The 25414-nt window shown below is 39.1% G+C and overlaps 1 protein-coding gene across 1 annotated transcript in view; it reads right to left on the bottom strand.

Annotated features, from left to right (window-relative positions):
- Positions 1 to 25414, bottom strand: part of mast4 (microtubule associated serine/threonine kinase family member 4) — an 84174-nt gene that overhangs the window by 21143 nt on the left and 37617 nt on the right. Inside the window, 6 exon segments of the mRNA XM_034238854.1 lie at positions 435 to 513; positions 934 to 954; positions 1251 to 1320; positions 2651 to 2739; positions 13823 to 13903; positions 22694 to 22725. Coding sequence (XP_034094745.1) covers positions 435 to 513; positions 934 to 954; positions 1251 to 1320; positions 2651 to 2739; positions 13823 to 13903; positions 22694 to 22725 — 372 coding nt within the window.

The raw sequence follows: 25414 nt of genomic DNA, 5'->3' as shown, positions 1-25414 counted from the left end.
CCTACTTTGTTTTGCAACTGCTGCAAACAATTTACCTCAGGATGAATCATTTGGGGTACAACACTAGCAGGTTAACCTTTCTCTTACTGGCTGGGTTATAACAAAATAAAAATTACCCTGGCAACATTTTACAAAGCGACAGCAATATTTTTATTTGACTCTAATTATGTAGAAACTTTACATGTATATATATATATCTATTAATTGTACTTGCTACAGTCATACCTTGTTTATGACTAAGAGGAGAACAAATATAGCTTGTAGTTTATTCAATAGCAAATAATCACGATATTGTTTCCTTAAAATATTCCTTGCTGCTTTTAATTACGCAGTTATGTTGATTTCTTTCATTTGTTTTCTTCAGATTATTTAAATTGACCTGTGATATGTTTTGATGCCACATGAGTCACACTGGGTGAGTGAATGATGCTTACAGAGACGGTGGAGCTGGGCGTGTTGGTTCCATATCCAGAGGAGGGAAGGGAGGCCAGCGACCAGCGGCGACCATCAGTCCTGTTACACAACAGCAGAGACACAGAACATCACACCTCAGAGTCTCACGCTGAATCCATAATGAACAATGCACGATGAAGCTCGTCAGTGAGAAAAACGTGTCTTCTTTTAAAAACCACTTCAAATGAAATATGAATTATTTACATGTTTGTATTAAAAACTTGTAAATGAACTTCTACAATCTTAATGAATATGTGGTTATAGATGAATGGTAACCTGTTTTTTGCTTTTTTCAGATGATTTGATTTACACAACATAGGAAAGCAAACACTGAATGAAGATCTCAAACCTGATGCAAGAAGGATGGAACAGAAAACTTATGGCAAACTAATGAAGGGGGTAGGATTATAAAGTCAACTTTGTACAAATGAGATGTAATGAAAATTCAAGCTCATATGAAAACCTAAAATAAAATGTTACCTGTCTGCTCTGTGGCAATGACTGTGGATTTTAATAAAAAAACACAATTACATGATATCGTGTTGAGTTCAAAGTAAAAATAAATAAATAACATAATTATTGATGCTGTTTTTAAAGCAGAAATTGACTCAAGAAGCTATACATTTACACTTGGGCTGGCAGGGAATATATATATATTTCAGTTTTTACAGGTGAATAGCTACGACTCGAAGCACATTGTTTTTATTTTTGATGAACTGCATCCAACAAGTGCCCCTCTGGTCTCTACTGGCTGAAGTCCAGCTGCAAATCAAGTGAATATCAATGGTTATTATTACCTTCGTGCAAAGGAGAAATGGGCCGAGGCACTAGGAGAGAAATTTCTAGGACTGTCTTGTGGGCTTGTTCCTATAAGAAAAACACAAGATGAAACAAACATTTAAAAGGTCAATTACAGAAAAGGCCAATTGCTGTAGTTGATTGTGAAATTTGCAAAAGCACGTACAGTACATAGCGTCTGAATTGAATGAACAAGGGGCATATTTAGGTTATTCCTTAAATAAAAGAAGCATGTTTTGTAACAGACATAATATGTTATCTATAATGATTTGTAATGTAACATTGTTAATAGAAGCGTTAGGGAATTAAACTAAATGTTTAAAATAAAAATATGTACTAGTAGGGACTTCTTCAAAAGCACCAATTAGCAGTTGTGTTTGGACTGCCGTAATCTAAGAACAAACCTTATGGTCTTGCATTAATCAGCCATTATCCATACTGGCGGACAATGATAGCCCCACTGAATCTCGTTAGTGATTAACATGACCTTTTTTATTCTACTGTAATCTTAATCACAGCCAATTACAGATGATAACCTCTTCCTTTCGTATTAGCCTGCACCTGAAGAGACATATTATTTACTGACTGTGAGAACGTTGTCCGTGAGGAATAACAGGAAATATGGTTCAAGGTAATGTCGTCTATAAAATGATTCATGATCATTACCAAAGGCTTGATCTGTGAGAGATCAGAAGAATAACATCCAGTCTGTTTAGAAACGTTCTTATGGTGCATCATCCGTGTATTCTACAGTGGACTCACTTTTTATTCCTGCTGTAAATGGAACTAAAAAGGACGTTTTTCTTACCTTTGGCACCAATATTACGACTGAGCCACAGAGTTAGGTCATCCCAGCGCTGAACACATTCATTAGCAAGAAGAACATTGTGGCTTTCTGAGTCCATCTTTAAGACTTCGTTATGTAGAAGTACAGACCAAACTCTGTGAGTTGAGGCTCTATCTTTGCTGACCAATGCCCGGAAATGAAACGCCCTGTGGTAAATGTGCCCTCCCTCCGCTCCCGTGCATTTCCTCTGTGCAGGCCACCACTTCCTCAGCTAGCACAATCACTGCCCTTCAACCTGCTACTGTACGGTTTAAAACTGCCCCAAACACCACAGCAATGACCTGAGACAGATTCATTTACACTGAAAGAAGTTAGCTTATATAACAACTTTTCACTTTCACAAGCCTATTTTAGAATCAGTCAACAGTAAAGAGTCTGGACATTACCTGTGATTTTCCATCTGATCATATCATTACTATATGACTGTGCCTAATAGTGCTGCCACGGGTTTAAAGCTATTAAAAGGGAATCGCAGCAGGAATATACTTCTACTTGCATTTTCTGGTATTTTGCATTACACATTTGTGATTTTGGCATGTACTGTACACTTACCCGTTAGAGACGAGAGAGGCGAGTGAGGTCGGGGTAAACCTGTAGACTGACCGCTTCCTATCAGGCTTTTTCTGTTGCTCGTTCTGCAGCTGTGAAACCAGAGTTAAATATTAGGCAGGACACTGGACACAAAAATGACCTTTTCACATATTCCCTTATTAAGAGCAGACCAAATCTCAACTCATGTTTTAATTACGTTGTGTTTGAATATGTTACATACTGCATGCTCCTTGGTATTTGTATTTGTTCCTCTTTTCTTTGGTTTGGTGCTATTTTTGGGGATTTTGTATTGTGTATAAGTCAACCTCTGTCATGGCATTGTTCTTGTCAGGTGTTAGAAAAACAAAAAAAGCATTTTGTATCCTGTAAAACATTTAAAAAGTTTTTTTATTATATTTCAAAATGCAAGATGTAAAAAGAGTCCGATAAATGTACCAATTCAATGGTTGAGTAAAATGTCAACAAACAAATATTAGTAGTGGTTACATTTGATACATTGATATTCTGTTGGTTGTTGCAGCCATTTGTGCTTCCATAAATATCGTTTAACACATGTGTGAACATCAACGTGTTTCTATATTGACCAATAGTTTTACAAAAAATAATGTTTCTAAAGAGTCTCATTATTGTGAATACGATGTCACTCATAGTAGCTAATTATACCCATTATATATACAGTATATGATAATACACATCCACTTACAGAACTAATTACAAACTCTCGGTGACATGTATTTCTGACTGAATCCTCTATCACAATACCAAAACAGAGCCTCTAACATACTCGAGGGTGTGTTTACAGTCCTGATGTTAAGAGTTAATATTGGTACAAACAGTGCCATGAAAACAAGAAACAAAACATCCTCCTTCAGTCACCAAAAAAGGTTTCTTTGTGCAGCATTTATCATGCTTTTAGTTGTGTTGATCATGTTAATACATGACTGTGATTCACAAGGGAACATCGGATCAACAACACGTGACTCATAAATGTAGCCCAGTTTTTAACCTTGAGAGGAAAAATGAACTATTTCAAAGTAAGAAACAGCTTCCAGTGTTCAATCCACTGATAAGTCTTGGGTTTATATTTTCAAATTAGAGGCTGTCAGTGGAAACGCTGCATCGTGCCTGGAGAACATGAATTCACTTCAAGGTCAGAGACTCAATGACATCCTGTTACATAACCTCCTCAGAGAACTGAACCATTTCTAACTGCATTTTTAAGATGTTATTCAATAATGCTGCTTCCATCCTTTGCATTATACAAACACCACATGAAACACATGTATTCTCTATACTTATTTGATGTGTGTGTGCCTTGATTTTACTGCAGCATTTAATGACCATACTAATGTGCTAAGTGTTAACCCTTTGGTTCTTGCTTGGGTGATTTTTCAAGGGACGCTACAGGGTGTTCTGTATACTTCAAGTGTTGCACCGGTTTTACCCTTTAGATGCTATGTAATCTTACTGGTCAGCAGAGGTAGGAAGTAACTAAGTGGATTTACTCGAGCACAATTTTGAGATACTTGTACTTTACTTGAGTATTTCCATTTATGCTACTTTGTACTTTTACTCCATTTCAATTAAGAGGGGAATCGTTTACTTTTACTCAACTAAATGTATTTTGTACCTTAATTTACAGATCTGGATTAATGATGTGAAATATAATCAATAATTAAAGTCATTCAAACTAGCTGCACCTTTACCAGCTTTGATAAACACATGAATGCATCAATAATCATAATAAAAACACATAATATATATTATTCTGAAATGGGCCAATCTGCATAATGAGTGCTTTTGGTACTTTAAGTATATTTTGATGCAAATACTTTTGATTGCAGGACTTTTACTTCTAACAGAGGATTCCTACAAACTTGTACATCTTGAAATCTGAGTTCTTCTCCTACCCCTGCTCACTAGCTAGATTTAAAGCATAGAAGACAATGCTCTTTACTAATTCTCCCTCACATTTTGCCCTTGAAAATCTGATACAAAAGAGGCCTATGGATCAATGTTGTGCCCATGTTGGTGTTGATGACCTACGGGCAATTTCCCACAAATTTGATGCATCATTTTGACTATGACACCAGAAATGTCAGCTGACAGAGAGAGAATACTTGCCCCTGCTTAATGGTTGAGCAATTAGCCAAATGGTAAAGTCTAATGTGATGATGAATAGACGACAAACAATTGAGAAGTATTAACCAATTAGTGGTCCTCATGGCTCAGTCCTCTCATGATTATAAATCAGAGGATGCAAACATGTTATGATGCTCGACATTACAGACCACATTTCAGGTATTTGAATATCCAAAAAAAGCAATGACCTTCAAGCTGAGGTCAGTCATTTCAGGATTTAAAGTTCAACGTGATGTGACAAGCACATTAGAACGATTATTTTATTATTCTGATTATAATACGCCTTTGATTGAATGAGTTGTAGCGGACTCTAAATATATAATTGACGATTATCGGTTTTCTGGACAGTAATAATGTATTATGTAATGTTGCAAAACACCTTTTCAAAATAAATAGTTGCATCCAACAATTTTCTTGTACTCTAAGTTTTCTCTTTGGCACAATTGAAATGTAACGAGTGCTAACAATGAATTTTGAAATAAAATTTGAAATAAAATATTTCAAAAAATAAATATATCTTTTGAGGGGCATTAATGCTGCTTATCATGCATCTTACATATGTGCACCAGCATATGCAGGGGGCAAGGATCCAGCAGAAATGTGTGGTTAGAAAGAGTTTGTCCTGTTTACGGAGCTTGGTAAATCTGAGGTAAGACTTATTTACTTTGAAAAATGTCAAAGTAAATAAGAGATTTAGGATAAGAAAGAGAAAAAAAATGTTCTTTCATGAGACCCAGTAAGGTGCATTATATCCCAAGCTGCTTTCAGTCCTGTTGACATCCCATTGTTACCCATACATTCATCTCCTGAATTCAGTGGGGAAACCCTACTTAGACTGAAATGACATTCATCCTTGTGTCCTGAAGTGGTTTCTAACCCCGCAATCAAGATTGTTGACATCCATCTTCTCCCGCTTATCTGTGGTCGGGTCGTGGGGGTAGCAGTTCCAGCAGAGACACGTGCGATGAATCATTTATCGTGGTGAGACGGGAGCGAATAATATCTGGTAAAGGCAAAGAGGATCAGATTTAACAAGATCTATTTATACCCTCTCAATGAGGATTAAGCCCAGAGAATGCCACACTGCTGCCCAATCGACCCTGTGCCACTCATGGGGACGTTAAGTGACTGCTTCCGGATTACTTTACAAAACAAACAGTCACTGGTTACGATGGCACGCCGGCCATCTTTATCATGTTTGATGCTAAGCTGAGCGGGTACCTCTGAGGCCAGAAAGGCTGAGTGAGGGGAAAAAAGCATGATGTTATAGAGAAGCCTTAAAGGAAGGATAAAGCAGCCCTGGGCGAAGATGATAGGGAGAAAGTAGGCCAGTGTTGTATGTCGTTCTGCAGTTGTGTGAGATTCCTGGAACGGATCCATAGAAGGGTTTACCACTCTCGGTGATATGCAAAACCCTCAACCTCATCACACCATTGTTGCGTTACACGTGAAATCTCCACAGCGTAGCTACATCGCTCTTTTTTAACACCTGGAAATAATCTATGAAAAGGTGTTTACCAAAGTAAGAGATACCTTACATATCGAGGATTATTAAAAGTGCATTTATTTCTCTTCTTTAGTGACCTACATTACTGCAACTCTTCAATATCACAAAGTAATCTGAATCTGTCAAAAACTATTTCTTCGATTTCAGAGTGCTTACTTATTTTGGGTGCGGAAAGAGGCAAAAATAGATAACAGTCTTTGAATTCAGACACTTTGAATCCAGATACATTTGGAACGTCTGATCCTGACCCGTGTCAACAAAAAGCCACGATTCATCTTTTTCACTTCTGCCTCTTTAGCTTCCTTGTCAGAGCTGTCAGGTGAGCTGAAAAAGTGCAATGCAACATAAATCACTGCTGCTCGCTGACAAACCCAAATTCAAAGTCACACATATGACACACACAGCTCTATTAATAGTGTTTAAAAACTTGCTGCTTGGGTAAAAGCAATGCCGCTTTTTTTTTCTCCCCTAGCCAATGAAGACTGATTTTCTACATCTGAGAACGTACATCGCTTTTCAGAGACTAAGCTTTGACAAATCTCTAGGGTTTTTGTTAGATTTGCTTATACTTTCACATCATGTGCATTACATACTTAACTTTGTACTTTTGGATATTATGGCCAATGGTTGCAGCAAAGGTCTTAAGGCCGGCTACACACCAACCTGAGACCAAAGAACGCGTACCGAAGGCATCCCGACTTTTACGTCCGCTATGTCGGCTACGCCGCCCGCCTACGAACACACCGCAAAGACTTCAGTCGACGAGTGGCAATAACTGTCCTTAAAGCAACGACGGTGCGGGACACACCAACCTGAGTAGGGCGCCGCGAATGCCCGACTGCCTCTGACGGCCTCTGACTCCCCCAAAATCGGGTAGGTGTGTCAGGGCCTTTACAAAATCCTACATTTTTGCAGAATACCGTTTACTGAATCCTTTTTACTATTTAAATGTACAGGAATTACAGGAGGTGTTAGCTGCCTAATTCTTCAGGTTACAATGTAATCAAAACATAAGACAAACTTGAAAGAGTTGCAGCCATTTCAGCTCATTCAGTTAAGGGAACCACTAGTCATCATCTGTAATGAAACTTTCCATCAGTTTTAAATAGCCGTTTAATGAAATCAATGATATGGTCAACTTAACATCAATCATCAATTTATTCACAAACCCAGAGCAGAAAACATGGCTGTGATCTCAGACTTTTTCAAGGCTTCAATTTGCCACTAAATATGACAGCGTTTTTTGGAATTCTTATGTACTGATGTCCAAAAACAGCCAGTATTTTAAAGTTAAGCTGTTTTTCACTATAAAATGGGTCAGGGCAGAGATTAAAGCTAAATATCAGTTTTATGGGCATCACCAAACCATATACAGAAAACTGAGATCAAGTGGCTTAGCTATAAACCAGTGGCTACACACTCTGATTCACATAAACCAATAAAGGGTTTTTAGTTCTGCAATGTTAAAAAGTCAAACCAGAAACGTAGCATTGACACAAAGAACAAATCCTTGGTGGTGGACAGAAACTACAGACAACAATCAGTTAAGGAAATATACAAAATAATCAGCATTTCTACTTTCCAATTAATGGGGATTGCGTGGGGAAGTACAAATCCTGTGTAAGGAACATGAGACTGCCTCAGCAACAAACATTAAATTAGCATTTGTCTCACAAAGCAAATACACTAGGCTACACAATAGGCTAGGAGGCAACACCCAGCTTTGTATTCATGTTGGCCGCATTAAACATCTCCATTTACATACTGCAAATATAAGAAAAACACCCACCTGCCCTTCAGAGTAAATACATTTTGTAAAGTCACTTATTTGGTAGTAAAATATGTTTTTTTACTCATTTCTGTATTTGATTGCAATATGCAAAGAAGCCTGTCTGTAAAAAACATTAAATGCATCTAATTGTTGAAAAGAAAAACGGCAACACTTCAAACTAGTTACCTCTTGGACCGGCGCAGGCGGGCTCCACTGAAGAAACTTGGCATGTTAAAGTTGGACAGAACCGTCCACAGACTAGAATCTGACATTGTGTCCAAGTCATGCCACAGAGGGAGATGTAAAGGAGGCTTCTGATGACCTGACGAGGAGAAGCGACGGCTTTCAGAGTTCAGGAGGACGCGACCCCCAGAAGAGTCCTGACAAGTACTCCTACATCCGCTCTCCTTAGGACCAAACCTCCTCTGCACAGGCACATCTGCAGCCAGCTGCGGCATAAACACATCCGCAGAGAGGACACCTTGTCCCCCTCTATCCTCAAATAAAAAGTAATCCAGGGAGGATCCTGAAACACTCAGTGTGTGATCCAGGTCAGGTGTGGACAGCCTCCACTGTTGCAGGGATACGACACCTAACACCAGCTGACTGTTGTTTTCCTTTCTCGCTGCGACTGTGCTCCATATCCCAAACACTCACCCTGCTCCCTTGCTCAACATGCTTGATATCATGTAACAGGCATCTACCACTTCAGATCCTGTGCAGGGGGGTTGTGAGACGGCGGGCTGCCGCATCATCAGCAGATGCTGCTGTGCACTTGCATCTGGCACCCCTCCAAAAGTTTGGAGGGTCAGTGTATTAAACTGGACCTAATTGAAAAGGAAATGCTTTGCTTTTGCATGGATTTCTTCTGCTCCTGCATACATTCCTCCCTCAGCTGCTCCCTGCATCGACAGTACCTCATGTATTTGATGGGAGCCTTACCTTGACTTCATCACCTTTGATCCTTGACTCATGTTTTCTGGCCAGCAGATAAGAAGTCAAACAAAAATGACTTCTGAGAAAACCTTCAGGTCTTTAGTGCAAACCGTGTTTAAAATATCCAAATATATCCCAAATATTGATTAACAGATGTTTTCACTTGAAATGTGACTTTTCAGAAGAACGAAAAAAGATTGGAGAAGCTGTACTGACACATGCACACGCATGCATAACACAAACAACTGGTGTTTTGTCAGTTCAGTGATACATTTGTCTTTCCAATCCTGCGTGTAAGTGTGAGGTTTAGAGTCAGCTGATCTTAGCAGCCCGAGGGGAGAACATTGTGTGGAGACAAAAATCTAAAGCAGCTGTCAGGGTTTAGGACAAAACACATTTCAACTAGATGAACCATTACGGGAACAAAAAATCCAACTTGAGGACCAAGCCATTGATTACTAATAATATATGCAGTGACCATTCTCCACAGGAGAGAGCAAAGTCCAGCCCTGCAGACAGACTCCTGGCTCCGATGCAATAACAGAGAGCTGTGATAAGAGAGCCTCTCTGTGTGTGTGTGTGTGTGTGTGTGTGTGTGTGTGTGTGTGTGTGTGTGTGTGTGTGTGTGTGTGTGTGTGTGTGTGTGTGTGTGTGTGTGTGTGTGTGTGTGTGTGTGTGTGTGTGTGTGTGTGTGTGTGTGGTGTGTGTGTGTGTGTGTGTGTGTGTATGTGTGTGTGTGTGTGTGTGTATGTGTGTGTGTGTTGTGTGTGTGTGTGTGTGTGTGTGTGGGTTTCTGAAGTCACATGATTGATGGAGTGAGGTATATATGTTACTTTTGCAAATAACTTATTTACCGTCAGTTATGATACCAACAGCGAACAGGAGTGCAAAAGAAGAAGAACAATTCTCAAAGGAAATACGCAGTCAGACCTGAGGACCATCAGCCTGCTGCAGCAGATAAGCCCAAAGCCAAGTGCATTGCCTGAAAGACACTGAAAAGCTCAGAAAGGGAGACAAGGAGCAAAGAGGAACACTACCATGACGGGCACAAAACAGCTGCTTCTTCCGAAGTGTAATAAAGTGTTATCAGAAGCCATTTTGTCAGTACAAATTCACTGCGTATGTCTTTGTGTGCATTTCCTCAGAGGCTCAGCCCGGCTCCCTATAGGCCAGTGTGACAGCCCTCACTCTAATTATGGCTCTGTTCTGTTTCTGTGCTCCACATTAGCAGTGATGGTTCAGATGGTTCAAAGTCAAACTTGCACAGAGCAGCATGAACACAGAGGTCATCGGCTACCCTGTCATCCTATGCAGAGACATTTGGGTTACTGTCCTCTTATTATCACATGACTCGTCTCTGATTAAGATATCAGAATGCAGTGGTATTTAATATTAGAGAAAATAAAACAGTTTTACTGCCCTATCCTGCCATAATGAATCTAATTAGCACAAGTACAAATCTGATATTATTCATACATCCTGGGAAGGGTCATCATATTTTGCTAAATCATTGTCTGCTCTAATTAGTGATATGAAATACAGAGGACACAAATCAAAAAAACACTTTCAAATTTCCTACAGTACATTCGGGGGTTTGTCTGGAAATTGTTTTTGCTTTATTAACGAGTGACAAATAAAATGATTTCTTTAAAAAAAAGTTATGTTTATATTTTCTGGTTCTCACAATAATAATAATAGTCATGACCGAAAGAACGAGATCGCGGATACAAGCGGCCGAGATGGGTTTTCTCCGCAGGGTGGCTGGTGTCTCCCTTAGGGATAAGGTGAGAAGTTCGGTCATCAGGGAGGGACTCTGAGTTGAACCGCTCCTCCTTCGCGTCGAAAGGAGCCAGTTGAGGTGGTTCGGGCACCTAGTTAGGATGCCACCTGGGCGCCTCCCTAGGGAGGTGTTCCAGGCACGTCCAGCTGGGAAGAGACCAAGGGGTAGACCTAGGACCAGGTGGAGGGATTATATCTCTTCGCTGGCCTGGGAGCGCCTTGGGATCCCCCAGTCAGAGCTGGTTGATGTGGCCAGGGAAAAGAAAGTTTGGGGCTCTCTGCTGGAACTGCTACCCCCACGACCCAACCACGGATAAGCGGGAGAAGATGGATGGATGGATGGACAATAATAATAATATAATAATAAAACAATTGTGAGTATGGTCGACTACCAAAAAAAAATGATCAATGCACTTTGCATTGCAGTTAAGCATACATGTAATCCCATTTATGCTAGCTTCTTCTTTATCTTGATCGGAGATGTTGTGGTTTCATGGCATGTTTTTCCAGCACAATAACATGAAACAGGCAGAAGAATGTGTATGACATCTTTGTGTGCAGGCATAAAATAAACAAAGTGGGAACCAAAATGTTAAAACATTGCTCCATCGTACTATTAGGGGTCAAAAACCCCTCAGAGTATCTTTAAATCTGAAATAGTCACTCAAAAAACATAATTCTGCGCACAGTCTTCTGCCAAGACTGATGCTTAGCTGTCCAGCCATACACTGCAGGACAACTGTTTTGGTAATATATATATACAACGCTTCAGTCATACAAAGAAATTCACCAAAAGATAAAATACTTTCATAATGAGTATTTAAAACCTCTCTGCTAACTTCTGACATTCAATAAGCCTTTAAACTCATTGATATGTTATTAAAACCTTCTCCTTTTAACTTGACTCAGACAACTGTGATGTATGTAAACACCTTAATGTACAACCATTAAACAAACCCTGAAAACAATTGAATGTAATCCATTGCAAATCCTGACCAAAGAGATGAATCCGCAGTTTCATCACCAGTTTTACATGTGAACCGGATTCAAACACCTGCTTGGACTATATAGGATCAGATTTTACTGCATCCCTATTAGAACATCTAAGTTAAAGGTCCCCTATTATACTGTTTTTCATCAATATATTATAGGTCTCAGATATATATAAAACATGTCTCTGAAGTGTTTGGCTGAAATACCAAACAGATCATTGCAGCATCCCATAATCCCCTCTGTTTCAGCCCTGTTTCCAAAGTGCTGATTCTCTGTCTGTTACTTTAGATGAAAATAAGGAGAGATTTGGTTACAAAGAACTCAATGGTGCTCTAGGAGGAGATTCAGGTGATAAGGGGGGGGGGGTACCTTGGTTGGTTATTGGCTAATGGTTACACAAGCCAAACAATCGTGATGACATCATAAAGTGGCCAAAATCTGATCAGCTCATTTTCAGACAGGTTTTTATAGAAATGGATCAGGACCAAAAGAGAGAGAATCTTTGTTCCTGAAACTTTCAGAATCTCTTTCCACAGAGGAAACACATGTTGATGTATAAAAGACATGAAAAAGTAGATTTTGCACAATAGGTGACCTTTAATACATTACAACTGCGGCAGTACACCCCATGCATTGGTACATGATGGCAAAAAACATTTTCAAAACAGCCAGTTTAAAAACATCTCTGCATTCTTGTATGGAGCTGACTCACTGAAATCCCTGCTCCACTTGAACATCTATGAACACTGAGCAGAAGGAGAGGGGATCAGAGGTGACATGGGTGGGTGTTTCATGCTATTCATTGATACAGAACATTCTTTAATATTGAGAGTTTTGAATGAGCAGGGGAAAAAGAAAATCACTTGACTATTTCTCTTGACAAAATCAGAAGCGGCTTAAGTAAAGCCAACAAAACCTGACAGAAAGCAAGCACTGACTCTTTTCTCAGAATATACAGATATTTTCTTGTGTAATGAACTTTTCTGTTCCTCAATATATAAGTACATCTTTCACTGTGTTTAGGAGAAGCTAGAGCAGAAGGCTAAATTCCCTGAAACTGAAGCTAACCTTGAAGTGGGATGTTTGATTAATGACATGAGTAACCCAGTTCACCTTTTGGAGTAAAACAAATCACATTTTCAATCAAACTATTGGCAATTCCTTTTGATCTCACAGATGATATCTGTGTGTTATCACCATCCGTAAGAAGACCGAGAGGAAGCAGACAAGACTCCGATCTGTCTTGTCACCAACATACCTGGACATACCTGAGCGTCTTTGAGTTGTGAAAAGCGCTATATAAATAAAATGTATTATTATTATACCTGGAGCCTATGATGTCCAAGCAACCAATCATTACATAAACACCAGTTAGGCAACATGGAGCAGCAACCAGATGGTTCAATTTTAGAAACAGAAACCTCAAAAAAAGGCTTGACCCTGAATAAAAAGACAGAATCAGAGCTTCTTGTCGGATGAAATGTAGAGTTCAAAGAGAGGACGTGCTATTTCAGACATCACAGATGCATTAACCCGCTAAAGAAATCATCTTTTTAGAAACAAAAGGATAAAAGTCTTGATGTTCATAAAATAATCTGAAGGTCTACCAGCATACAGATTTATAAAATCTAATCATATACTAGCCAAGATATAATCCTCCATAGCAAACCATTACGGAGATAACTAAAACTAGCTTTAACCATTTTCAACACTAACTCCTAAATGAATCAATCCAGCTGGGATTCAAGCCGATGGAGACCATTCTTCACTTTGATGTATTGCAAATGCCACAAATCCTACTTAGCACATGAAAGAGGAGCATAAACCTCAGAACAGAGAGGGCCAAGATGGGGGGAGGGGGGACACCATCAACATTATATAAGCACTGTGTCCTCCTCTTTCAATGTCATTTCAATGGCAGATGATTTTCGGAGGGGAAAATGAATGTGCACTTCCAGTCTTGTGACGCATGATGACAAAACTGACTCAAACATGCACTAACAGGCCTTTCAAAACAACATAGGCACGGTTGAAGAGCGCTTACCTCCAAAAATGAAATGCGTGCAGCGGACTGCACGGACTGCAGGGGCTAGTGGGAGTGGGACTCAAGCTTCGGGGTGTTAGGCTGTAAGTTAAATGGAGTGGAGTGAATAGTTGCCTTTTATCACACACAGGACAGAAACCCCCCCCCCCCCCCCCCCCGACAGCTCTGACACGTGCCCAGATGAAGACAGCAGCATCATCATGATGAGTAATGATTCCTGTCACATGAACCAACATTGTGTTTGAAGAGCAGGTTCCCATGGCATGTATGCACAGTTTGATATGTCTCTACCCCTAAGTTGCTTCAAATAAGATTCAAATCAAAGCCAAGTGCGTGTTCTCAAAGGCCAAATATTATAGAGGAAGTTACAGATTAACCTAATTTCACATTCTTTAGTAATTATTTTTTGTAATAAGGTAAATATATATATTTTCTGTGATTTAAGTCATACAGGAAGACCTTCCTTCACCTATGTCATGGATTGAACACTATTTAAACTAAACTGATGCACTGCAGAGCCTTAGGTCATATAGAGGTGAGTAACTTTTACTGCAGTGGCAGACCATAATACACTTTTAGAATAATAAACCTGCATATTTTTCTATATTTCTCTTATGTTAAGACATTCGATAAAAAGACCAAAACAAATGATGACTGCATCCTACTTACAGATATTGTTTATTAATTTAAAGCCTGACTGTTTGTTATTCTTCTTCTGTTTGGGTATTGTTTGATACAAAATACAGTGGCCAACTGTTTCAAGAACATTACCTCTTAAAAGCCAAAGGTTTCACTTGTGACTCATCTTCAGTAGGAACCAATGGGCTTGGAGCTGAGAACGTCAGAAAGTAATGAGACAGAATTTGGGGTTTTGGTCTTTTGTTGGAATAATTAGAAAAAAATACATCTGTATGTATAAAATCTGCATGGAAAGAGTCTTTTTAAAGCAGATTTAATAGTAACTTATCGATCCAATTGTGCATTCAAATAGAGGGAACCATAACAAACCTTATGACTCATAAATAAAAAGAACGTATCAAAGCTTGGATAAAAGGGGAACCTGCCGTGTAAACACACAGATTTTCGCCGTATTCATCACATTCAACAAACACTGCCAATCATATTGCCGTACATGTGCACTGGTAATGTGAGTGTGTGACCCTAGCAAAGAAAGCAGGTCCGTGCATCTGCGGGCACTCCTTGACATAACATGTTATCTATCAGTTTATCCCACACCTGGCATGAAGAACATATAAATGTACACACACACACACACACACCACACACACACACACACACACACACACCCACACACACACACACACACACACACAAACACACAGCAACACACACACTAATACACAGCACACACACACACACACACACACACACACAAACACACAAACACACACACACACACACACACACACACACACACACACACACACACACACACACACACACACACACACACACACACACACACACACACACACACACACACACACACACACACACACACACACACACACACACACACACACACACACACACACACACACACACACACACACACACACACACACACACAAGCCTCTGTTGACTAGCTGTGAAAGATTTGACATTAGACTTCCTGCTGCAGATGCTGCTGCTGCTAATGCTAACGCTGCACAAGCAACAGTGAAGGTAAGCAACAATTATGACACAGAGACAGATGGAGCGACACACTGCAGAGGAGCTGCCTCTCTGCTAGGATAACGGAGGAAAATACTCACTCTAGCGTCAGCCCTGGAATTCTCAGCCTCTCCCGCTGGGCTTTCATGGCTGAACTGTGCTCGTTTGCTCTATTGTGGTCATGATATGCATTCACACTGCCTGCCTTGCCTCCCGCCCCCCCTGCACTGACAAAGAGCCAAACCCAGCCACCACAGTGCGATGATTGGATTTTTTCTCCCCCCAAAAAAAGGGAGGGGGTTAAAAAAAATGGGGGCTACGGTTCTTGTTTTTGTCTATCCACTTCCCACCTTGAAGCTGTCAAATAAGATCCTCAGTTGCCTGCGGAGGGCATGGAGGCAGGACAATATCCCTCCCCTAATACACGCCCCCTGCTCCTTCACAAATGCATGCACATATTCCCCCTCCCCTCCCCTTCCACCCAAGCACAATTCCTCCACCAGCTGGTGACTTGCTACGTAGCAGATATAGATGCAATAAATTAAATCCACATTTTGTCCGCACCTCTTAACACGCAGTCACCTTGGCAGATGCTAACACGAGGCGTGCAGATGCAATGTCACCACAACCACGGGGGTGATGTCATCTTGGAAAGAAAAACATAATGCACCACTACCTGCCAGTCTACGTCAGTCAGTCAGTCTGCACGGAGGAATGCACTCACACATGGCTTCTATCCTTTTTATTCAACTAGTCATTCAAATCAAATAAGGAGGAGGAAGTAACACATGCATGTTCCAGTGATTTCTTAGTTTCAAACATCTAATCTTTGCAGGCAGGTAGGAGCATGGATTCTGTAAGAGGCATGTGAATGTTGGCTGTGACGGAAGTCAAAGAATTCGGTAAAGTTATTAAGCATGATGACGCAGCAGAGTGACCTAGCCCCTGCAGGCATTTAAAAAACCCCGAAGGCTTCTGCTTATCATCAGTAAAATCCCCCATAATGCAATTTTGTTACATGTATTGTGGATGAAATACTGCATGACAAGAGGAGGCTTATTCAGATTATGTTCAACACACTGTCGAATAAAAATACACCACAAAAAAATGTGTAGAGTTTGCAATGAGTCAGCTACAATAACTGCTGTTTGAGGATGCTTTTGTTTAACCTGTAATGATGGCAGCAGTATAGAAAGCAGACCACGCACTTAGCTGCTGCCTCACTCATTCAGTTTACCATGAATTCTTTATCACGGTGAGCGTTTTTGAGGAGCAAAGACCCACTGCAGATGACACCAAACACTGTTAACCACAGAACTGGAAGACAAGGCAGGAAGGAACTAGAGCATAAGAAGATGCAGGTTGTACATAAAGAAAAGAACGGTCAAGAGTCAGCTAAATACTTCAAGTATACTAAGTTGCCTATAAGTTTCAGGCATTTTCACACAGATTCTTCCATCGTCATTCATCTCTTTACTCTGGTACATTTTCCATGTTGTAGCTTGTGGCTCTTTTACTTGCAAGTAAGTAAAAATGTAATTCTCGAAAAGGAAGCCAGGTTAAATGATAACATTGTATAGAGCCTGTGTTTGGCAGAAACTGAAACCTCTGACCCATGACTTCCTGTCAGCACATAAAAGGTAGAAGAGGTCTTTTCTCTCTTTTCTAAAAGACAGAGACATAACTCCAGCATTTTCAGGGGGCTATAATGCCCTATGCCCTATCCAAAAGATATGTTGGAATAGGAAGTGGAGTGAAAGGGTTGAATAAAGGAATAAACACATTTTTATGCCATAAGTCTACAAATTCAGGCTTTTTTTAAAAGGAAAATTGCATCGTTTAAGTTTGACCTGCTAGAGAATACCTGCCTTTTAGCTGTTACATTTGGTAAAAGACAGTCTTGCTGTTTTCATCAGTTTCTAGCCTTTTTGCTAAGCTAAGCTAACCCTCTCCTGGCTTGAGCTTCATCTTAAACGAACGGGCATTACAGTTGTATCGATCCTCTTTCCTTTATCATACAGTCTCAATCATTTTAACTACAGCATAATAACTACATTTTGATGAAATCAGGTTTTCCATTGAACTACGTTAGAATATAAGCATCTCACAATGAGGAGTCAGTTTGTGAGGTACACTCAGTGCCTTCTCATACAGCCGGCTTCACAGTCCAGCAAAAATATAAAACATTTAAAATCTATACATCCAAGAACATTTGCTCTAGCTTAAAAGGATAAATAAATTATAACTAAAACCAGCACACAGGATATATAAGAGTGTGCAGTGCAAATTCTAAATGTAAAGGTATAAGATTTCCTGCCAACACAGAGATGTGTTAATGAATCACAACGAGGTTGGTATTTACAAAAAGAACAGACAGACATTCATTTCATATGTCATTGCAATATTTAAAAAATAAAGTCAAATAAAGATATGTAGCTAATTTGTTTGATTTCTTTTTGTGCTGGTAATTTGTAGCTTTGGGTGAAGGCAGGTGAATCACCAAGGTTTTAATAATAATGTATGACTGCTACTGTTCCTGTGGTGTGAAGAACGCACACTGCAGAGCTGTTTCTAGTGTTCAGCTTCTATTTCTCTGAAATCAGGTCTACTTTTATGCAGGTGAAGTAGGCCCACATCCTTCTCTCAGAAACTGAATGCGGACTGCTTTTAGTTACACAGAAAGTGCCACAGAAGTCCATTCATTCCATTCTATAAAGTCATGTGTGGCCACTTGGGGGCAGTGCAAAATGATTTAACCTGTTAAGCCCTGAGCCTGTTTTTCAGGTCTCAGGCTGGAAAATGACATTCCCATTACTTATAGTGAAAACCACCCTTGAATGATGGGATAGCAGACTAAAAGCTTTAGGAATCCAAACTATAACATATCATAAGTACCCTGTATCAGGATTGATGCAAAACAAGTGACATTTGACCTTTTTAGAGAGGTTCAGAAAAAAACCACCTCTGCGGTCATTTGGGTGTATTTGCCATATATCTGGAACCTATTGGTCGATTTTGGTGATTGACACCTCTTTTGAACCGTTAGAGCCAATAGAATCGAGAGGGAGTTCCTAAATTCACCTACACGTTACCATTGAGGAGTGAGAGTGATGCGCACGCAGTTTGCCCAAACCGAAAGCTATGTTACGCTCTGAAAACTGAAAACTAGGCTTATTGCCATAAATATGATTACGGATTATCAGTAATCATTTCAAAGTGACAGAGACATTGGATTAACCCTCAGCAGCGTTTATATGCGTTTTAATGCCATTGAACACAACTTTTGATCAGAAAACAGCAAAGGTAAGACGTATTTGCCGTTTTGGCCACGTTTTGAGGCGGCAGTGGCTCAGTCTGTAGGGACTTGGTCTTGGAACCGAAGGGTCGCCGGTTCGCGTCCCGATCGGACCAAAAAAAAGATGGAGTGAGCTGGTAGCTGGAGAGGTGCCAGTTCACCTCCAAGGCCACTGCCGAGGTGCCCTTCAGCAAGGCACCTAACCTCGAAACTGCTCCCTTGGCGCCGGGTACCTGGCAGCCTCTCTGCTCTGCCACCTCTCCTATCTGCATGTGGTTGTGTGTGTGCATGTATATCCTCTGTGTTTGTGCATGTAAATCCTCCCCTTTGTGTGTAATGTGTGTAAACACAACAGAGTGGGGAAAGAAATGTCCCTGTAAGGGATTCATAAAGTGTATCTTCTTCTTCTTCTAAAGTGAAGTTGTGTGTTGTCTTTGCTGGCCTTCGCTGCCCTGAGTTTTGGTCGCACAGTGATGATACTTATACCATTGGAATCTATGGAAGCTCAGCTTTCATAGATATCTAGTTTGTGCAGACCCGATGAAGTATACAATATTTCTACCGTGAGTTATGTGCTGAGTTTCTTCCCGTTAAGTGGGTATGACACATTAATAGGTTGTTAAATATTAAGAAGCCCTCAGACGCTGTTTCTTGCAAGATGCTGCGGAAGCCCCCGCCCCCGGGGCTCCCGGGCTTAACAGGTTAAACACAACAATGACTTATTTTCAAGTTAAAAAGTGGACACGGGAAAATTGCAAGCAAACAGTTGCCTATTAATTTATCCAGCATATTACCACTAGTTTAAAGTCCAGTTTGAGTGTTTCAACGCTCACAAAACCAAAACATTAAAGTGCAGGGGAAAAAACAAAACATTAAGTAAAAAGACGTAAGCTCTGTGGAGCCGAGTGGAAATATAGTTGAGAAATAAATATCTTAAAAAAGCAGCACTTTTTAAATGTTTTCATTTACTCCATAAATGAATTGATAGCCAATATTAAATAATAATATAAAACTATGTATTGATGCAGCCTTACATTTGAAACGTTTGTTTGTGTGTGTTTGTAAAAACGTAAGATTACACAACAAGGCAAACCTTTGCAACATGTGAAAACTGAGCCTCTGCCAAAAAGTCCCAGACTCAATATATATTGTATATAAGAAAACACTGTTCATATCTCCAGCTTCAGGAGGACTGCAACTGTAAAACTTCCACTCATAAATCTCAGTAAATGGCTATCCTCTGACAACAACTTTATGTGCAGAGATCAAGTTCATGTAGTGTGGCTGACAGCATCTGTTGAATTTACTCTCACCCTAAAAAGACCAAGTAACAGAATCTACAGTAAACAATTCCTCTTTATATATAGATATCCTATTGCATGGCAAAGCAGCTAATATAATTGGGCAGCACAACAGATGTTTTAAAACTGCAGCAGGCTGTGATGTTTTGCTTGAAGTTGAGAAATAATAATCTAACCAAAATGTATCAAGAAAGCAAATGAGTGTGGCTTGAGTTGCGTACAAATTATTGATTTCAAGTTATTAAATTGGACCCAGCAAAAGAGTTCTAATATTAAGATCAGCCTATAAATACTTTCCAGTCATCACACCAGTAGAATGTCTCATGTTGAAAGCAACACCACATATTAAAATAGTCTAAAAGATACACCCGTCACTGCTGTGACTGTGGAAAATAAATGACCATAATAAATGCCCACCACAAAGATGCAAAGAGTTTGTGGAAAAGGATAACTGGTAATGAACTGCTATTTGAATATCTTTAAATGTTTAGTAGCTGGCTATCTTTCACAGCAAAACCACTCTTAGGCTTAAGTAGCAGAAAAAAAACAATGGTCCGACAAACTTTATTTGTTCACAGTGGTGGAAAGTAACTAAGTACATTTACTCAAGTATTGTACTCAAGTACTATATTTTGACTTCCAATGAATGCTACTTTATACTTTTACTCCACTACATTTCAGAGGCAAATATCATACTTTTTTCTTTTGTATGTCAACTTAAGTACACATTTGAAATCAGGAACTTTACTTGTACTTTTATTTAAGTAAAGGATCCAAGTACTTCTTCCGACACCGCTTTTTCGTGTATTTCTTTTCGTGATTAGAATATAAATAAAGGTAGGCTGTAAACCAACTTTACCTTATTCCCTACCCTGCTCCCCCATCTGTCACACACCTTGTCTAACACATTTAAATCAGGCAAATGATAACACTCAGATTGAAGCAGTAATACCAATCAAGAAACGCAAATATACCCATCTTACAAAATATTCATTTCAAATGCGACAAATTAGTCCAAACCTCATAGGCTTTTAAACTAAATGTAATTATGATTCACTTTAAGCATTATACCAACTTTGTGATATTCAAACACCATTACTATGGTTACCAAGGTCACCAGAGGCTGCAGCGCAGCGCTATAAATATAAATCGATGTAGTTGGTAATGGCTCACCTCTATTACAGTAGGTGCCACCTCTGCTGAGGTGCGAGCGAGAGCAGCAAGGTGTCATGGGTAAATCTTTCTCTTCCACCATAAAATATAGCAAACTAAACCAAAAATCAATACCCAGGAAGTCTGTTATGCCCTCACCTGGCTTAAAAGCTGTTTCATCTGGAGAATCAACAGTCAAAGTATCATTTACCGAAGAGACATCTGACCAACAAGCCTGAGGCCAGTTTATTTAATTAAACCCATCTTCTTTTTCTCATAACAAAATAGACTATCATATGAATGATGTATTTCACCCTAAAATATGAACTCTGCTTCCCAAAAATTATGCTGGAATAAAAATCAAATCTATCCACTTTTTGATCCTTTGAGCAACTAATTAAAATGTAAAGTAGATCATATTCATCCAGCAATATTTGAAAGATGGAAATGATTCTGCGATCGTACACTGAACCATTGTGTAAGCGAACATCTTAACATGACTCGTAAAAGATGTAGATGAAAATACATACATCTTAGAAGCTCACAAATGCATTTCAGCAGAAAACATGCCAACAGGTGAAGGCTGCACAAACATTCAGTTATTGTTCACTTACCCCTACATAATTATCAATCTCCATAAGCAAATTAAGTATTATAACATCCATTTCCCAAAATATAACACAAATTGTAGTTTGCATAAGTGTTTAGCTAATTTAAAAATGAATACTAAGTCTAACTAAATTGCATTTAGCTTATTCATAAGCTAATTTACATCACTTTTTCGTTTTCTCCCACTGACTGAACGCAGAGGTACATCTATCAAACTGCAGATGATGTGAAGCGCATGATAACAACAGAAACCTTTTCAGAGTCACGTCCATGTTAGTTATGTGGCTATTTCAGAGGAGGACTGTGATGTGTTTGTGATGCAGGTTAGACTAAGTATGAAACTAATAGTTTATATATCATCACAAAGTCATCACACCTGATAGGAGGACAAGACCATGCAATGAACATGAGCACAGAGTCTTGGTTTATGAATCTAAATTCTCATCTCAAATTAAACCGTTTTTTGTATGGGTAGTGTTTGAAGAGAAACAACTATGAACGTCAGTTTAATTATTTTATGTTCATCTTTTCTATTTTAAGTGATCAGATAAATATGTACATGATCATATTCATTTCAAATATATGATGCAGCCCTACTGCTCAATACAATTATGAATGTGTATTTACATTATTGGCAGCGTACATCTAAGATGAAATGTTTAAAAATGTTATATTTAACACAAACCTTCATTACAATTTGAGCTCATTATCTGCCCTACCAATGTACTGGTTATTGTGACAAGTGGAGGTTTATGTTCATTAGCCTATTTGATGTAAACAAGTTAACCCACTGAATTTTAAGCAAGATGTGTAAAACAACATTTAGTACTTGGTACTCACAAACTGCCTCTTCGTGGAAGACTCAGCTCTTTCTGTAAAAAGAAAAAAAAGAGTTGTAAGACAATCATTCAAAACGTTAATATAAACTTTGAATAATACATCATTTATTCTGATATGCAGCCCGCCGGCACGAACAAAAGATGTCACTTCATAAAATATATACCGTTGAAAACATGATAAATCCCATATCTTTATTTTTAAACATTGAAATCAGCTAGTCTTTTTATTATTGTAGTAGATTTTTAGCCCCAGAAACTCAAGAAATACTGCCTAAAATAATGAAAGTTATAACTGAGGAAGAGATTGAGGTCCTGTTTAAAATAACAAACAGCGTCCCATCCTGCTGCTGCGTTACAGCCTCATAGACAGCCACTATGTGGAACGAGATCACAGAGCAGCTGTGAAATACAGATCCAACTAATGAAACCTGATACATGCATAAGTCTTTTGATGTCTTTAGTTAAAGACAACAGTGTAAAAATGCTGCTGAAGTCTCTATTGAAGACAGAGTAAGCAGAGGTCAGGCTTTATTTTGTACTGAAGCACAGAAATCCCCATCAATGGCCTCATTGATTTCTTGAGGGATTATATGTTCTCACAACCTTGTTGCTTAAAAGGATTATTCATTGTTCAGCTTTTTCACATACAAATAAATATCATTTTAACACCCTAATGAACACGTTTTTCTAAAAGCTTCCAGGAACAAATTCGTAAATAGAAAAACGACTGCTGCAGCATCTGTTGATTCGTCAGTGCCACATGGAAAGGTATTCAATCTGAGGACCAACAGACCAGAGTGACAGACCAGCACACCGTGTACAGACTGTTATATCCTCATGAGAGTTAACACAACTCTTTGTTTAATTACAGTAGTTTCCTGTAAAGAATCAGGTGGTTTTATCAGACATGTCCCTGTACTCAGTTTTATCAGCAATTACAAAGCTACCTTGTCTGTCCTCTTGCTGTAAATAAAGGGTGCACTGATAAATGACCAAGCTTTGGATCAGTTTTGTTTAGGGACTACAACTCCCAGTGATTTCATTAGACATTTCATTGTCTAATAACCTGATAAGGGCGAGGTCCTTTGTCTCCCCATTGACTTGATATGTATTGGCTGCTCCCGTCAGCAGAAAAAGGGCTAAGCCCCACTCTCCCTTTGCCATCAATTAGGGCTTAATGTCTGACTCCCCCTGCTGCCTACAGAGGACCAAGGGCAGAGACTTTCAATGGGAGACATGACCACAGCTCACACAACACTAATTACCAGCAGGGAATGACTTACACTGCTGGGATATGCAACGACCCCAACACCCCAAAGAACTGTGTTAAAGTCTATAATAACGACAATTTGAGTGCAAAAACACGAGTGTAAAAAACCCTTTATTGAAAAGACACATGTGAAATCAATTACTTCCTCTGGAAAATGGTAATATTATGTCTTGTAATGACTTACTTATTTATGTTTATGATGCTTGACACCTTTAGACAGCTCTCTCAGTAAGAAAAGCCAAACGCTGAGCTTATAGAAACTAAGAAAAATGTCATATAAACATGAGGATAACACAAGTTAACAATATGACTAACCTACTTTGGATTCAGAATGCTTCCACATGCACAAGGGATTCACACAAAACAATGTATGCATGAACTGCAGCATTACCATTTGAAATGTTATCCTTTTGAGAACCACGGTTTCCTATTCAGTCTCTTTAACACAATATTAAAGGTGTGATTATCACAAGGCTGCGGTATTACCTACTGGTATTATTAGCAGGGTGGTAGGGGAAAAAATATATGTTCTCCCTTTTATGAGTAGAATTCACCTCTCATCATCCCTTAGAGACATTTCTCTTCATGTGCTCAGATTCAGAGTAGAGCCTGAGCTGTGTGTCAATGTCATGGTCACAGTGTGTGAGTCATGCTGCTGCCATATCAACAGCCGAGACCGGAGGGAGACATTAATGCAATAAGAGAACAGCATGCTTTGTACATTCTTGTTTTGTATATGTAGAAAATATACTCTTACTTAAATTTTCACATATTTGAATTATAGATATTTTTATTTGTATGTGTTAAAATGGCTGAGGCAGTTGTCCACCAATTGGAAGGTTGCTGGTTCAATGATGTTAGAGGTCCTTGGGCAAGATACTGAACCCCAAATTGCTCCTGGGGGGGCACAACGGTGGGTGTTTGTGTGTGGGTGACGTTAATGTGTATTGCTACTGATAAGGAGCCTGCACCTATGGTAGTGTCAGATGAAAGCTGGCTTTTTAGTTTAGAGTGTTAAGAATGAAAAAGTGCTAAATTAATTCTATTTACCATTGAATTACTTTGGATATTAATACAAGTTGTAGTTGTGGTTTGTAGTGTACAAATGTATGCGAAAAACCCTTTATTAAAGCTTTGGGTAAGGCATTTTTTTCAACTAAGTAATTTGATTAGGTTGGATCAGCATATTCTCAAAGGCTTCTAAAACTCAATAACAATTAATAACAAAATACAAACATTGCATTTTTTTAATTACATTTCTAGTTTAAGGGTTATAGTCAAGATGATAAGTTGCAAGCTACAAAACCACTATATTACTTGCACAACTGACAAACTAACATCACTTTTTCATCTAGGATTTAAATTTAAATGAATAGCGCTGCTGTGTGTTTTTCAAAGTCAGAATAGTCCTTAACATAAATACAGGTATTTCTATTAGATGTTATGATCCCT

Source organism: Gymnodraco acuticeps, unplaced genomic scaffold, assembly GCF_902827175.1.
Source record: "Gymnodraco acuticeps unplaced genomic scaffold, fGymAcu1.1, whole genome shotgun sequence".
Taxonomy (NCBI): domain Eukaryota; kingdom Metazoa; phylum Chordata; class Actinopteri; order Perciformes; family Bathydraconidae; genus Gymnodraco; species Gymnodraco acuticeps.
The sequence above is the reverse complement of the archived record's forward strand: the minus strand, read 5'-3'. Positions and strand labels throughout refer to the sequence as shown.